Source organism: Arvicanthis niloticus, chromosome 12 (genome assembly GCF_011762505.2).
Source record: "Arvicanthis niloticus isolate mArvNil1 chromosome 12, mArvNil1.pat.X, whole genome shotgun sequence".
Classification (NCBI taxonomy): domain Eukaryota; kingdom Metazoa; phylum Chordata; class Mammalia; order Rodentia; family Muridae; genus Arvicanthis; species Arvicanthis niloticus.
The window spans coordinates 70,896,518-70,910,911 of record NC_047669.1 but is presented as its reverse complement, the minus strand read 5'-3'; the positions used below and the strand labels follow the sequence as shown (position 1 = coordinate 70,910,911).

The 14,394-nt window shown below is 40.0% G+C and overlaps 1 protein-coding gene across 1 annotated transcript; it reads left to right on the top strand.

Moving 5' to 3' along the window:
• The first annotated feature begins 13,451 nt into the window (after positions 1-13,451).
• Positions 13,452-13,872, top strand: Krtap8-1 (keratin associated protein 8-1). The gene has a single exon (XM_034514762.2). It carries the CDS (start codon positions 13,474-13,476, stop codon positions 13,657-13,659), a length of 186 nt encoding a protein of 61 aa, XP_034370653.1. The 5' UTR covers positions 13,452-13,473; the 3' UTR covers positions 13,660-13,872.
• Positions 13,873-14,394: the final 522 nt, after the last annotated feature.

Below are 14,394 nucleotides of genomic sequence, written 5' to 3'. Positions count from 1 at the left end.
CATTGCTGTGTTCACTTGGTAATGTTCTTGCCTCTGTTTGTTTTCAGACATGATTATGAAATGGTCCTCGCAAGGGTTGTGTAATTCTCTCATCGTCCTCGACTGACCTCATCTGATTTGGGGTTCTAAAGGTTGTTTATGGGAAGAGAGGGATTAACACTCTCCTTCCCATTGTCTCAAGGTGACCTTGTCTCATTTGAGTTCTGATGGTTGTGAAGAGGAAGAAGGGAATGGAGATCCACATTGTCTAAGAGTGACCCCATTTGACTTGCAGTCATAAAGGAAAAAATTCTCAAAGGTTATGCACAGAAAGAAAGGGATGGATGCCTTATTGACTGTCAATGTTTCTGGGTTGTTAGTGATTCAACCCCCAACTCTTCCACCAGTTTCTTCATTAACTGACAGCTCTGAGATTTTCTCAGTGTTTTTGTACTTTGTAAATTTCTTCAGGATAAGCCCAGTGTTATACTTAGTGCCATTTTTAGACTCTTATTAAATATTAGTTGAAGTAATTCAATTATTTGCAATTTTTGTAGAAGAAGTCAAATCAGTTGCTACTTACTTAAAATTTAGTCTACTGACAAGAAACACAGACATCATCGGGAAGCTTGTCCATGCAGTGTCTTGGGAGCCTCTGTTGTTAAATTGGACTTTCCACTTTAATAAGATTCTCGGGTGATTTGTGTGCACATAAAAGTTGAGCACCAGCCCTGTCTTATTGATTTCATCCCAAAGGCAGGAGAGAGGAAGATGCATCTCACTGTTGATTCCTAAAGTGCAGGTGAAGGTATTATCATCTTCATCAAAAAGAAAGTTTTCTTCTCAAAAGTTATCGTTATTATAATTTTCTTCTGTTTTTACTGCTATTACAGGAAAACTAGATCATGTTATTCATTTCCGAGGAGAGCATAGGAATTCAGTTATAACCGGAGCAGGAGAGATGTGTGTTAAGTAAAGGGAAGCTTTCTCAGTTCTAACGCTTGCTACTCAGGAAGCTCGTTGGGTATTCTACAAAACCTCTAAGTGCATTAAATATTGTTGTCGCGGAAAGTATGCTGTTATTTCTTAGGCTCCAATTTCATCTTAGCATCTTGTCTCTGAGCCTTCTGACATCCCCTTTGAGACTGCAATTTGATCTAGTTCATACAGTTTATTTTCTTCTGTCTCTCTAATCATTCTCCTGCCTAAGGAAGCTTTTCTGCATGCATCCCTTATTGTTTCTAGTTGGAAGTTGGTTTGAGGCAGTAGGGTACACTTTGAAAACCGTCAAGTCTTTACTTTGGTGTGTGTGTGTGTGTGTGTGTGTGTGTGTGTGTGTGTGTGTGTGTGTGTGAACCTTTGCCAATCCTCAGTTGCCAATCCTCAGGGACATCCTCTTCTTTGTTTTGTAAGACAGAGACTCATTAGGGTTTGTTAAGTAGTCTAAGGTGGCTGCATAACAAAGTCTGGGGTTCCACCTGTCTAGTCATGTCCCCAGTCCTGGGATGACAAGCACGAGCATTTTTTACGTGGGTTTTGGTGCTAATCTTAGTCTTCAGGCTGGCACTTCACTAGCCAGATGACTTCCCAGCCACTGCATTCTCAAACTATATGAGAAACGTTGGCACACTAGCTATGGTCTTAGTTTTAAAGTTAAGATTTAAATTTATTCTCATCATGCATTTTGGCCAGTAAAGGCTGCTGGCAGTTTCCATTGCACTTTCTGTTTGGTGAGACTGTAGATATTATCTCAAAGATTATGAGTGGGGTTCTCTATATGCCGTCCAGAGGCCAATGAATGACTAATCAATGCCAAGCTTCATTCAGCAGTGAGGCTGGGCCTGTCTTAGAACATCTGAAGGAACTTCTCTCTGCTAACCAACGCAGCTCATACATTCCTTTTCACTGTCTGGCTCTAGTGCCACCTTTATGTTGTGTAAGCAGACCTTAGCTCTTCCATCTCCGTCTAAGAGTAGGATCAATGTGAAGAGAGACAGTCTAGTCTTCTCCTGATAAAAAGCTTATAGCCCCCAAAGGAGAAGCTGTGCTTCCTCGCTGTACCTTTTTCATGTTGGCATGAATCACTTGTGAGGTTTTTACCCACAGGAGTCAGGGAGCCTATTTCACACCCAGGTATTGTTGTGGTGTTGTGTTATTTCTTTGGAAAACCACACAAGTTCTACATCAAATAGTAAGCCTTACTAACGAAGCTCATGCTTGATGATTAATGAACTTGTCTCACCAATGTGGTTAGCCCCGGGGCGCTGAGGTAGCATTTCAAGGTGTTGAAAAGGTGTCTCAGGTTAGCACCTAGGCTTGGTCAGCAGATTCTGATGTTATCAAGTGACATATTTTTGGCATATGGCCCAAGAGTCATGGTATCAAGTAACACACACACACACACACACACACACACACACACACACAGAGAGAGAGAGAGAGAGAGAGAGAGAGAGAGAGAGAGAGAGAGAGAGAGAGAGAGAGAGAGACAGAGAGACAGAGAGACAGAGAGACAGAGAGACAGAGAGACACACAGACACAGACACAGAGATAGACAGACAGAGAGAGACAGAGAGAGGCAGAGACAGACAGAGATAGACAGAGACAGACAGAGACAGACAGACAGAGAGAAAAAGTGAGAGAGAGACAGAGACAGACAGACAGACAGACACACACACACACACACACACAGAGAGAGAGAGAGAGAGAGAGAGAGAGAGAGAGAGAGAGAGAGAGAGAGAGAGAAATAGACAGGGACAGGGACAGAGACAGAGACAGAGAGATAGATAGATAGATAGATAGAGAGAGAGAGAGAGTGAGAGAGAGAGAGAGAGAGAGAGACTCATGTAGCCCAAACTGTCCTTGAACTTGCTATAAACCAATGGCTAATTTTTGTCTCCTGAAGCTCCTGTTTCCCCCTCCCAAGTGCTGGGATGACAGGGCTGTGGAGCCATTCCTGAGATGGCAGTTGTATTTGACTTTAGTTCTATCAACATTTGAAGCAGACTATTCTTGTTGAAGAGAGTGGTCCTGCATATTTTAGGACGGTTTGAGGAATTTCTAGCTTCTACCAATTGCATGCTAAGTAACACACTCCTTTCTCCCAGACTCGACAAAATGCCTCTCGATACTGTAAACATCCCGAGAGCAAACTTGCTTACAGTAAACCAATCACCTCTTTTTATAAAGCCTAGTGATGACTGGGTCTCCTTTTAGTTATTCACTATTTATATGTTGTTAGAATTGTCTTCAGACACCTCACTACAGGGAACTGTGTATCGATCTAGGTATAACCAAGTACCAACTTTATTAGAATCACCTGATCTCCCGTAATGAAGGAGGTTTTCTTGGCCCTACCCCCAACCATGGAAGCAGAATACACAGAAACAGAACTGAGAAATATTCATTCCAAAGAGCGTCTTGGGGATTCTTGTACAGGCTAACCTTTTAGACGCTCATGCACTCTGGCACCATAATGAACATGATACGGTTTCAGCAATTTTCTCTGCTGTTCATATCTCTGTTTTCTCTTCTAAAGGAACGGGAGGTTGGAGTTCATTAGTCGATCTTAGCAGGATTGTAATGAGATGAGCAGAAGAGCATCCCACAGTGACATGCCTAAGTGAGCAACTTATAAAGACAGAAGGTTGAATTGTGATCTTGGCTTAGCTGGGACTGTGATGGGAGAAACTCATCTGGTGCAGAAAGTGAGAGACGGCCCGGGAGGCCAGCTCGTCTCATTTTACAGTTGAGAAACTTGAGCCCTAAAACGTAATTTTCCAACATTCTCACAGCAAGCGCGTGTCCAACATAAGCCTAGACTATTCTTTCATGGATTAATTCAAGTAATATATATGAAAACCTGCATTGCAGTGGTCCAGATGTGGGAAAGCCAGGTAATTAAAAACATCACCCCTGTTCCCATGGAAACAAGCAGAGAGGTATTAGGTACACCAGTAACACTTAAATGGTAAGTAACTTTTGTGAGAAAGATGGCAGGCTGACATGAGACTATATGCAAATGTTAGTTGAGGGGGATGGGAAGGCATATCTCCCTCATTCATTCCCATGAAAAAGCTAGCATTTGAAGTTTGCGGAGATAAAAACTGTTCCACGCAGAGCAAACGCCATGTGTCGGATCCTGAAAATGAACAGATACATGATAAGTCTGGAAGGAGTAGCACACAGGGAATCTTTCTTTTGGTTTGTTCTGTTTTGTTTTGAGATAAGGGCTCACCATGTAGGACTGCCTGGCCAGAACTCACTACATAGACCAGGTGGCTTCCAACTCACAGGGACCAGGCTGGCTCTGCTTCTGTGAATGCTGGGACTGAAGGCGCCTGGCACCTTGCCTCATCAAAACACAAGGAATCTTAAGTAATACGAATCAGAGGCTTTTGTATAATCATAAAAATGAAGATACATTTTTTTTTTTATTCTAAGAACTGTGGGTATTACAGACATACTTTTGTTTTCCAAGAGTGCAGTTAACTGATTTTCTGTTTCATTCAGGTGTATTCCTTCTCCATTTTTTTTAAAACCAAGAAAAGCTGTTGAATATTGTCTGATTTACTCTCACGATCTGTTATGATGGCCATCATAACTGAATTTGCTAGAAAGAGTTTGAGAAGCATGGTTGTCAGTTGTTCCTCCATTCAACAGCGAAGTCATCTTCCTCCATATTTAAAATTTGGGGGGCGGATATTTTACTATGATTCACTTTCATTTTTCATTATTGATTTGTTCATATTTTATCTTTCTTCCCTATTTTTGGTAGGTTGCATGCTATAGGAATTAACCTATTCCTTTCAGATTATCTAATCTTTTGGTAGTTTTTAGGATTCTATACTTAGGATCTCTATTATCAGTCATAATAAGTTTTCTTTTGCTTCTCATTTTATGTAAACCTTCTCTTTCATTGTCCAGACAAAGATCTTCCAGTTTTAGTTTATAAAATCAATTGTGTTGTTGTTTCTGGATGACTTTATCTATTGATCCTCTAAATGTTACTTTTGTTTTTATCTTTTCTACCAGCTTTTGGCATTGTTCGAATATGCAGTTGTTTGAAATATGCAGTTGATTGGTTTGTACTTTTTTTTTTTTAATATTTTTTTACTGGTACTTTCACATAATGCAACCCAATTCCATTCATCTCCTGTTTCTCAGTAACCCCGTCCTCCACCCTTGCTAACTCCCCTTCAAGAAAAAACAAAATAAAACAAATCTCGGTGTAGTGTGTAGTGTGTGTCCTACAGTACACTCTTTTGTGCACACTTCTTGCAGAACTTCATTGCAATGAATCATCGGTCTGGTTCGAGGCCTCTGGTGTCTGCTACAGAATCAACACTGGATCCTTACCAGGACTCCTTTCAGATATTCTATTACTGCCCTGTGCCATGGAGATCCTATAGCTTTGGATCTGCAGAACTGTCCCCTTACCATACTCCAGCAATTCATAGATGGTGTAGAGGTTGGGGTGGGTCAACTCAAAGCCCTGGATTTGGGTCTAGCTGTTAGCTGAGTTGGCCAGTCCACCAGCTCCCCTGCTCCCCCACCACCAGGGTGGGTTCTCCAGCACTGCCCTTGAAAGCAGGACCAGCTTTCCAGTGCTCACACCTTCAAGGCTTGTTCACCCACCCCCATGCCAGTAGGGCCAGCTCTACTGTGCAGGGCCCATTCTCCATAGTGCTACAGTCAGTGAAGGCCAGGGCTAGCTCTCCCACTCTTAAGAACCCAGGGCCAGCTCTCTCATCTGCGGCAGAGGGCAAAAAGCAAAAAGGGGTGAGGTCATCTTTCCCCTGACTATGCCACTGAATGGCAGATGAAGGGGTAGGATCAGCTCTCTGGAAACCTCCACAACCAGAGCAAGCTCTACTCTGTTCCTGATTGCTGCATCTATCAAGGAGCAGACCCAGCTTTCCAGCTCTCAGGCCTTTGGGGCCGGCTCTTCTATGATGCCCAGGCAAGGGGTGGGGCCAGCTCTGCACAGCTCTCAGACATCAGCACGGTCCAAGACTAGGGACATTAGCCTGGCCTTTGGTAGTAATAGACTCCATTGCTATAGGGCCACAAATTCAGACATAACCTTCAGCAGCAGCGTGGGCCAGGGCTTCACCATAGCCTTAGGTGGCATTTCCTGGTTACTCACATCAGGGTATTACCTAATACCCCTGAGTCTTCAGTTTCTGGTCTCTTTATTGTACACACATCTTTCTGTCTCTCTTTCTCTTCCATCTCTGAGACAGGGTCACCACTTACTTGTCTTAGTGGTGCCTGGAACCTCTGGTTGTCTGGGGTTGTCTTAGGTATGGCTTGCCCATCTGGGCCCTGTGACACTAGGCAGAGGTGATCTCAGCGTTTCTCTGCCCACCTGCGTCACATGGCACTGGGATGGGAGGGTCATCTCAGGCTTCCTCTGCCAGTCCAGGCCATGTCTGTTTGTACTTTCTTAAGGTAGAGTTTGTTTCTATAAATGTTTTCACTTATTACTCCTTTGGTTGCATTTCATATATATTTTTAAATTGTTTCTGATTCACTGTCTCAGTGGAGCAGACTGAACTTAGTTTCCTCCTATTTGTAATTTTTTAAAACTTTTTCTTCAATTATCAATTTCTAGTTTCACATCGCCACAGATAAAAAGATTAATTCATATCATTTCAGGTACCCCAAGTTTGTTAAAAGTTCCCCTGAGTCCTAACAGATGATTCACCCTGGAAAATGCCCTGTCTGTGCTCGAGAGGAATTTCTGTCCTGCTGTTGCTAAATGAAGTTCAGTACCTGTCTGTAAGACCATCTGGTCTAAAGAAGAGTTCAGCTCCAACGTGTCCTCACTGGTTTTCTATTTGAATGATCTTCTCGTTGTTGAAATGGGGTATTAAAGTCTTCTCCCGTGATTATATTGCTGTCCGTTTCTTTAAGAGCTCTGATGTCGAGTACAGACATATTAACAACGGTTAATTTTCTTGATTGATTTCCTCTTCATCAACACAATGGGCCTCCTTTCATGCCAGAGTTTTTAAAGAATGTTTGGTGTGACACACGTGGGTCTACTTCTACTCCCCTTTGCTCTCCACTTGTGTAGCATCTCTTACTTTCAATCCAACTGTGCCCTTAAAAGTGAAGAGATTCTCGTGAAGACAGAAAACACTCGGGTCTCCTTAGCTATTCACTCAGCTCCTCTGTATCTTCGCTGAACATCAATTCCTTTATATTGAACATAATTAGTACAGTTGCCATTATACATTTTCGGCTGCTTTATACATTTTTGTATTTATTTCTGGCCTTCTTGGTTAGTTAATATTTTTCTGCATTGATTCATTTCTTTTCCTTTCTGGTTCTATAAGCACTATAGGTCCTCTGTAGCATCAGGAGGGTTACATAAAAAGTATTTTAAGTGGCCTCCAAACTTTGATCTTACACAAATGCTTGGCGTTTTCCCTCTCCTACTTTTATGTTTTTGATGTAAATATTTACAACTTTTCATATTGTATAACCACTACAAATTATGTGGCTAAAGTTCTTTTTAATGTTTTTATCTTTTAACTTCCACCCGAGAGTTATAACTTTACCACAGCTGTAATACCAGAGTGCTCTGAATTAAACAGTGTGCTGTGTTTTACCAGGTAGTCTATACTTTCATATGTTTTCATATTTATAATTAATATCCTTTGATTTAAGCTGGAAGAACTCCTCTTAGCATTTTTTTTTTTTTGTAAGCATTTCTTGGCAACAGGTCATTTGAAATTATCCAGTTGGAGAAGGCTGCTAATGTCATTGGAAAGCAGGTCACCTGGAACCTGAGTGGAGCCTGCCAGTGGCTGATTTGGACAGTTCCTGCCTTTCCTTGTTCCCAGCTGTTTTTAGATGTCTCCTCAGTGATTTGCATGAGTTACAACTCCAGCAAGCCCTTTGAAGGGCTGTGGAACTCCTGGATTTACTTTGTCTGTTTTCCTGTGGCTGTGGAGAGACCCTTCACACTTGGAAGTTGTCTCCCAGTCTTGAACTATACGTGTCTAGGGGATGGTATGGTATGAGCAAAATAAAGCTGTTTTAATTTTAAGTGTATTTTTTTTTTACTTTTGAGATTATAATATATTATTTCCCCTTCCTTTCTCTCTCTCTCTCCAAAATTTTCTGAATACCCTCCCTTGCTCTCTTTCTAATTCATGGCCCTATTTTCTTTAATTGTTGATATATATACATTCATATGTTTCCATATATATATATATATATATATATATATATACATACATACATATACTATATATATATATATATATATATTTTTTTTTTTTCTGGGATGAGCTTTTGGTATTGAATAACCAATTGTGTGCTCTTCCCTGAGGCAGGCTACATCGCTCCCATTCTCAGGATTCTTTAGTTCCCTGTAGTTCTTTGTATATCATAGAGAACTCACGAGCTTCTCCCTTCCACACGAGTACATCTACTGATGTTGTTTTCGTATAGCTCATGTTTAGGGAGCCATATTGGTGAGACTTAATGGGTGTAGCGTCTGACATTGCTACAGGACGCAGTCTCACAGTAAACTCTCTGATCCTCTGGCTTTTACAATCTTTGCCCCCCATCTTCCCAAACAACTCCTGAGCCTTAGGTTCAGAAATTGTGTTGTAGATGTACAAATTGGGCTGGGCTCCACAACCACTCTGAATTTTTATTGGTTGTATTTTTTTTTTTCTGTAATGTTCTCTGTCTGTTGCAAAGACACGTTCCTTTGATGAAGGGTTAGGACTACACTCATCTCTGGGCATAAGGGCAGATAATTAGAATATCGTCAGAACCTTTGCTGATTTAGTAATGTTTTGGGTGTTTCAAATTTTTCCCCTTCATTATCCTCAGGGTTTTGACTTTAACATGTGGCTAAAGCTTTGTAAATGGTCTCCCAAGTGATCCTAATGCAATTTGTGGGTAGTGAATTTTGGTTTTGGTTAGTGTGTGTGTGCGTGCGTGTGTGTGCATGTGTGTGTGTATGTATGTGTGTGTATATCTGTGTATATGTGTGTATGTATGTGTGCATGTGTGGGTTCACACACGCGTGATGGTGATGGGGAACAGGCAGTGATATGATCCTCTGCCACTGATTTTCATGTTACTTGTATTGAAATCTTTTAAACTGTGTGTGTGTGTATGTGTGTTGTGTGTGTGTGTTATATGTGTGGCTAACATGATAAAAGTTTTGTTGTCTAAACATTTTGGCTGTGGGTAGCAGATTTAAAAAGTAATTTTATGTCCTCTTCAGAAATGTTATTAGTATGTTTTTATAACCCATTGAATCCAATTTGTGCTGCCCATATACAGGACATCTACTGGAATGTAGCCAGCTGACCAGGAACCAAATCCCCCCCAACTCAAAAAAAACGGCTTTTTCTCCTCGTGCCATTAATTCTCAACAGCTCCTCAACTAGGGATCGAACATTATGAGCATGGACATATTGAAGTGTTTATTGGCCTGATCTTGCGCAATGCGTCACCATTGCTGAGTCCATGGCTTTGTTCTGTGCAGATAATGTTTAAAACAGTCCTGCCTGACATCACTGCCTTTCATTCCATTCTTCTATATCCAAGACTCCATTGAACTACTAGTGACTCCTGGAAGGCAAATTCCTTAGGGAATTTGGTCTTAAGTACTTTTTTAAAAAACAAAACAAAACAACAACAACAACAAAGCCCTACGGTAGGTCCAACTATTTTCCTCACCAGTGCTCAGTAGTAAAATGCCAATTTTCAAGACAAAGTTAATACACCGATTCTTTCCATGATGGAGCTTTGCTGGTCTGCCTCTACTTCTTTAGGTGGAATTGTGCATTCTCTCCCATGGCCCTTTTAGAGTAGGATGTATGATATGTATTTTATTCATTGATCATTTCCAATGTAGTTACCATTTCTTACCCATTTTTACAATTTCTAGCATCTAACAATTACTTGAAATCCAAGAGATGTTCAGGTTATGACTTTTTAAAAATAAAGCTTATTTATTTATTTATTTATTTATTTATTTATTTATTTATTTATTGAATATGAGTACACTGTTGCTGTCTTCAGACACACCAGAAGAGGGGATAGGATCCCATTACAGATGGTTGTGAGCCACCATGTGTTTGCTGGGAATTAAACTTAGGACCTCTGGAAGAGCAGTCGGTGCTCTTCACTGCTGAGCCATCTCTCCAGCCCCCAGTTTATGACTTATTTTAAAACTTATTTTAAACATATTTGCTTATTGAAAGATAAATTTTGTATTCCAGGATTACCGGTGTCATATAAAATCTCATTTAGTGGTCTGGGGGTGTCGCCCAGTGGTAGCACCCAGCATGTGCAGGATCCTAGCTTTGATTCCTAGCACCACAAAAACAGCAAAAATAAAAACAGTCCCTTCTAATTGCTTTATATGTTTAATGAATTAGTAAACAAATTAGACGCATTACATCTGAAGGTGATGTGACTTGTGCACATGAATAGCCTCCTCTTCTGACATTTGTACACAGTTTTTTTCCTTTGCAGAGAATCAAGGGACATGATTTTCCCCATTTTATCTTTATACATATTAAAGCTAACTTAAATTGAAGAAGAGAAATAAGAATAAAATACAACATTTTAGGAATGTCATTAAGTGAGAAAAACATCCTGAGATTAATGAAAATGACTATTCAGCAAACACTGCTGAAATATTGTCATTGCATATGTGACTATATGTTTTTCTCTTCCAGAGACCTGGTATGACGTGGTTTTGTTGGAAAGGGGGTACAGGGGAGACATTTGAGCTATACTTGGCTTGGGTTAGTGCTGACTGGTACAGATTTCTTCTGAAGTTTTCTACAACTCATTGGACGGCACAATTAAGTCCAAAGAGCTGTCTTTCAGCATCTGACTTGGCAGAAATTAATGCACAAACACATTTAACTTGGAATAGATGGATAGATTACCATGCTTCTCAGCCACTTCTGCATCCAACAAAGCCACTTCAGATAGGTACAGCTTCAGATAGGAGAGGAATTCTCCTCTCTGCAAATTCCCCTGGAGTATGTGTTGTGGGCACTCATAGCTAGAGGTTATATCCTTGGATGCATCTCTGTTGTGACATCCGGTCCAGGGAGGATGGTAGAGGGAACAGCTTAAAATGATGAAGCCAGAAGTTTGTTTGTAGGATAGAAAAGTATAGAAGTCTGACAGGTAGCTAAGCAGTAAAAATGGTATTCACGCCTGGATTTTCTAACATTTGCTGTTCTTGTTGGCTTTTTTTTTTTTTTTGTGGTGATTTACCTTTGCACTGATTTGTTTTTATGTTATTTTCCTGTTCATAAGGGAGGCTCCCAATGTGTACAAAGTTCAGACTGTAAAACATGGATCCTCTTTGAGAATCACATATCAGACAAAAAGCTTTCATCTATCCAATTGTGTTGAGTTGGCCATTATTTTTAAAAATGACTTGTTGAGAAATAATGGGTTTTCACAAAAATTTTTCTTTGCATTATTTTCTGTATAAATTGCTAGTAGAATCCAGGATATTTTCTATTAAAAAGGGGTTATGCTTGTTTAAAAGGATGGCCTACATAAATTCTTTACTCACCATTATTACTCCTGTACAAAGCTGTATACTAAGCCACCAAGGGCAAAATCAGCATGGGTCAGATTAGGTGGGTAAGGAATTTATTTAATCAGGCTTTTATAATTGAAGCTTGACATTGATTCAAATCTTTTTTTTTTCCTGTTAGATAATACATCTTGTTTGATTTTATTCTTTCCCTAATATACCTGCATTTTTGCTATTAGATAAAATAATATGATGGCTGCAATATATTGCAACTCATTCCAAGGATTTTAGGCAACGTTTTCTAGTATCTTTACATTTATGAATGAAGCTAAGAGCAATTTTCTGGCTCCCTTAGTTGTACATCACATGAAGAATTTGAATTTTAAGTTCTGAATCAGCATAGGCAGCACCCTGTTTATGAAGCAGGGTGGTGGGGCAACTCTGTGTTTTCAAAATTGCTTCTGCTGTAATTAAACAATTAGTGGTTAGAACTGGCATAGCTTTGAGTTTCTCTAAGAGTTTCATTTTGTCCTTGGAGTTAACCAATGCCCCCTTGGCTGGTGATAGAATAAAATCACTTCTGGGATGTTAAGAAAAGTCTGGGGGTTGGTGTGTAACACATTTTTGTTTTCTATTGTCTGGCTAAATCATGCTTTGTTTTCTATTTTATGCCATGTGCCCTCACCTGTGGTACTTTTGTAAGTCCCATATAAAGTTCCATGAAGGGAAGTCTCTATTCAGTTACTGGGAGAATGATTCGTCAGATCACATATGGTCCAAGATAGTTTTGATAAATCTAATCTTCCTCCAATTCCTATGTGTGGACTAAGTTTCCACACATAATAATTTAAAGGAAACTGGTCTGGGCTCCCTATTCTAGGGTAAGTAATCATTGTAAAAGTGAAACATACAACATGCATTTCATTCATTGATCATTTCCAATGTAGTTACCATTTCTCACTCAGTTTTACAATTTGTAGCATCTAACAATTACTTGAAATTCAAGAGATGTTCAGTTTATGACTTTTTAAAAAATATGGCTGTGAGTTCATATTATCATTTGATGCTTCATAAAAATCATCATATTTTTTTAGATAAAATGCTCTTACTCTAATAGAAAAGTAGTCTTCATTTTAGGATAAAAATTTCCACTATTTTTTGTTGTTTTTGCCATGTTGCTACTTTAAATATTTAACCGAAATAGTGTATTATATTAACAAATCACACTGGTGTGACATTAAGTATTATGATTAATCAACAAATTGTACTTTGATTTTACAGATTTTTAATTGCAGAGGCGGTATAAACATGTACTGCGATATGATTCTGATGGGGTCTATCCAATTAACTTTCAACACAGTTTAGTTTCCAGAACAGATTATCTATAGTTGGGGGAAGGTCTGTGCTGAGCATCTTACATACTTAAAAAAGAGAGAGAGAGAAAGAGAGAATTCTTACCAGCAAATGGTAAGAGATACTCTGATTCTGAGACAAACTCACAGCTTATTATTTGACTTAGCATGTCCAACACATATCTATTGAATTCTAACCCTGGTTGTGTAAATTCAGAGCAGGAGATGACTGCATTAGAGCTAACAACACTGGACTCTTTCTTGGCGTTACAAAGCCTGCTAACTGAAATTATATATAGGGTCTGTAAGACCAAGTGCTTTTGAAGTCCCTGTAATAACTCATTTTGGAAGGCACATAACTTGTTTGATGGAATCGTCTCCTTGCATTATATCACAAAGAGCTCTCTCATAGACTCTTAGGCAAGAGCACAACAAATTAATGAGCTTTGTGTAGTGCAAATTGGTGTCAACAATGAAAATGAGGGCCCTGTGTTTTCTTAAGCCACTCCCCCCAGTCAAGGTATATAAAGACAACCTGAGACTACAGAATCCATCACATTCACTCTCCTCCTACCTAAGCCTTCCACTCCTGACATCATGTACTACACTGACTTTGAGGGCTCTGTCTTCCCAGGATGCTACTGGGGCAGCTATGGCTACCCTCTGGGGTACAGTGTTGGCTGTGGCTATGGTAGCACCTACTCTCCAGTTGGCTATGGCCTTGGTTATGGCTACAATGGCTGTGGGTCTTACAGAAGATACTGGCCATTTGCTCTCTACTGATTTGCTGAGACCCTCCAGGCACAGATCCATCTCTTCATGACGGCTCTGCGGCACCTCCAGGTTCCAGCTTCACCTCTTTCATCCTTTCTTCATCAACCTCTTCCAAGAAGCTGTTTTTCAGATCGTACAACTGAGTCTCAAAGGAACTGAAGAATCTAGATGATGCCTTACTCTGCCTTTCCTGGATGCTCTTCATTTGGGACTTTTCCGGAAGCTCGGCAACCATTGTAGCATGTATTGCTTTTGAATATTTCAACACTCTCATGATTCCCTGTCATGGTGAAGTTGTGGGTGTGTCTGTCAAATTCTCAATAAATTTGTCTGAGCTTGCATGACATTTCATTCCTTGAGTGGAGTTTTCTTTCCTGGTATGTGCATATTTTCTGATACATTCGGTGTGGGAGGGAAGCAGGTTTAATTTTAATCACTTAGCCTTAGGAGTTATGAAGGGGCAAATAATCCTTGATCTTGTGTGATAAATTGGCAAGAGGGTAACTACTATCCTGAAAAGAGTTGCATCTCTGAGCTTTTCCTGTGCTGTAAATTATTTTGGCATGGAAGCCGGACTGGAATAACTCAGCAAAGAAGGGTTTTTATGAGTCTGACATCTCTCATGTCAGGGATACGGTGTTTGCCATCCCTTTTCTATCTCACCATCTCTGCCTTTCTCTAAGTAAACCAGCACAGGACAAACATTCACAGTTATTCTGTATGAGTGTAGTTGAAACTCACTGT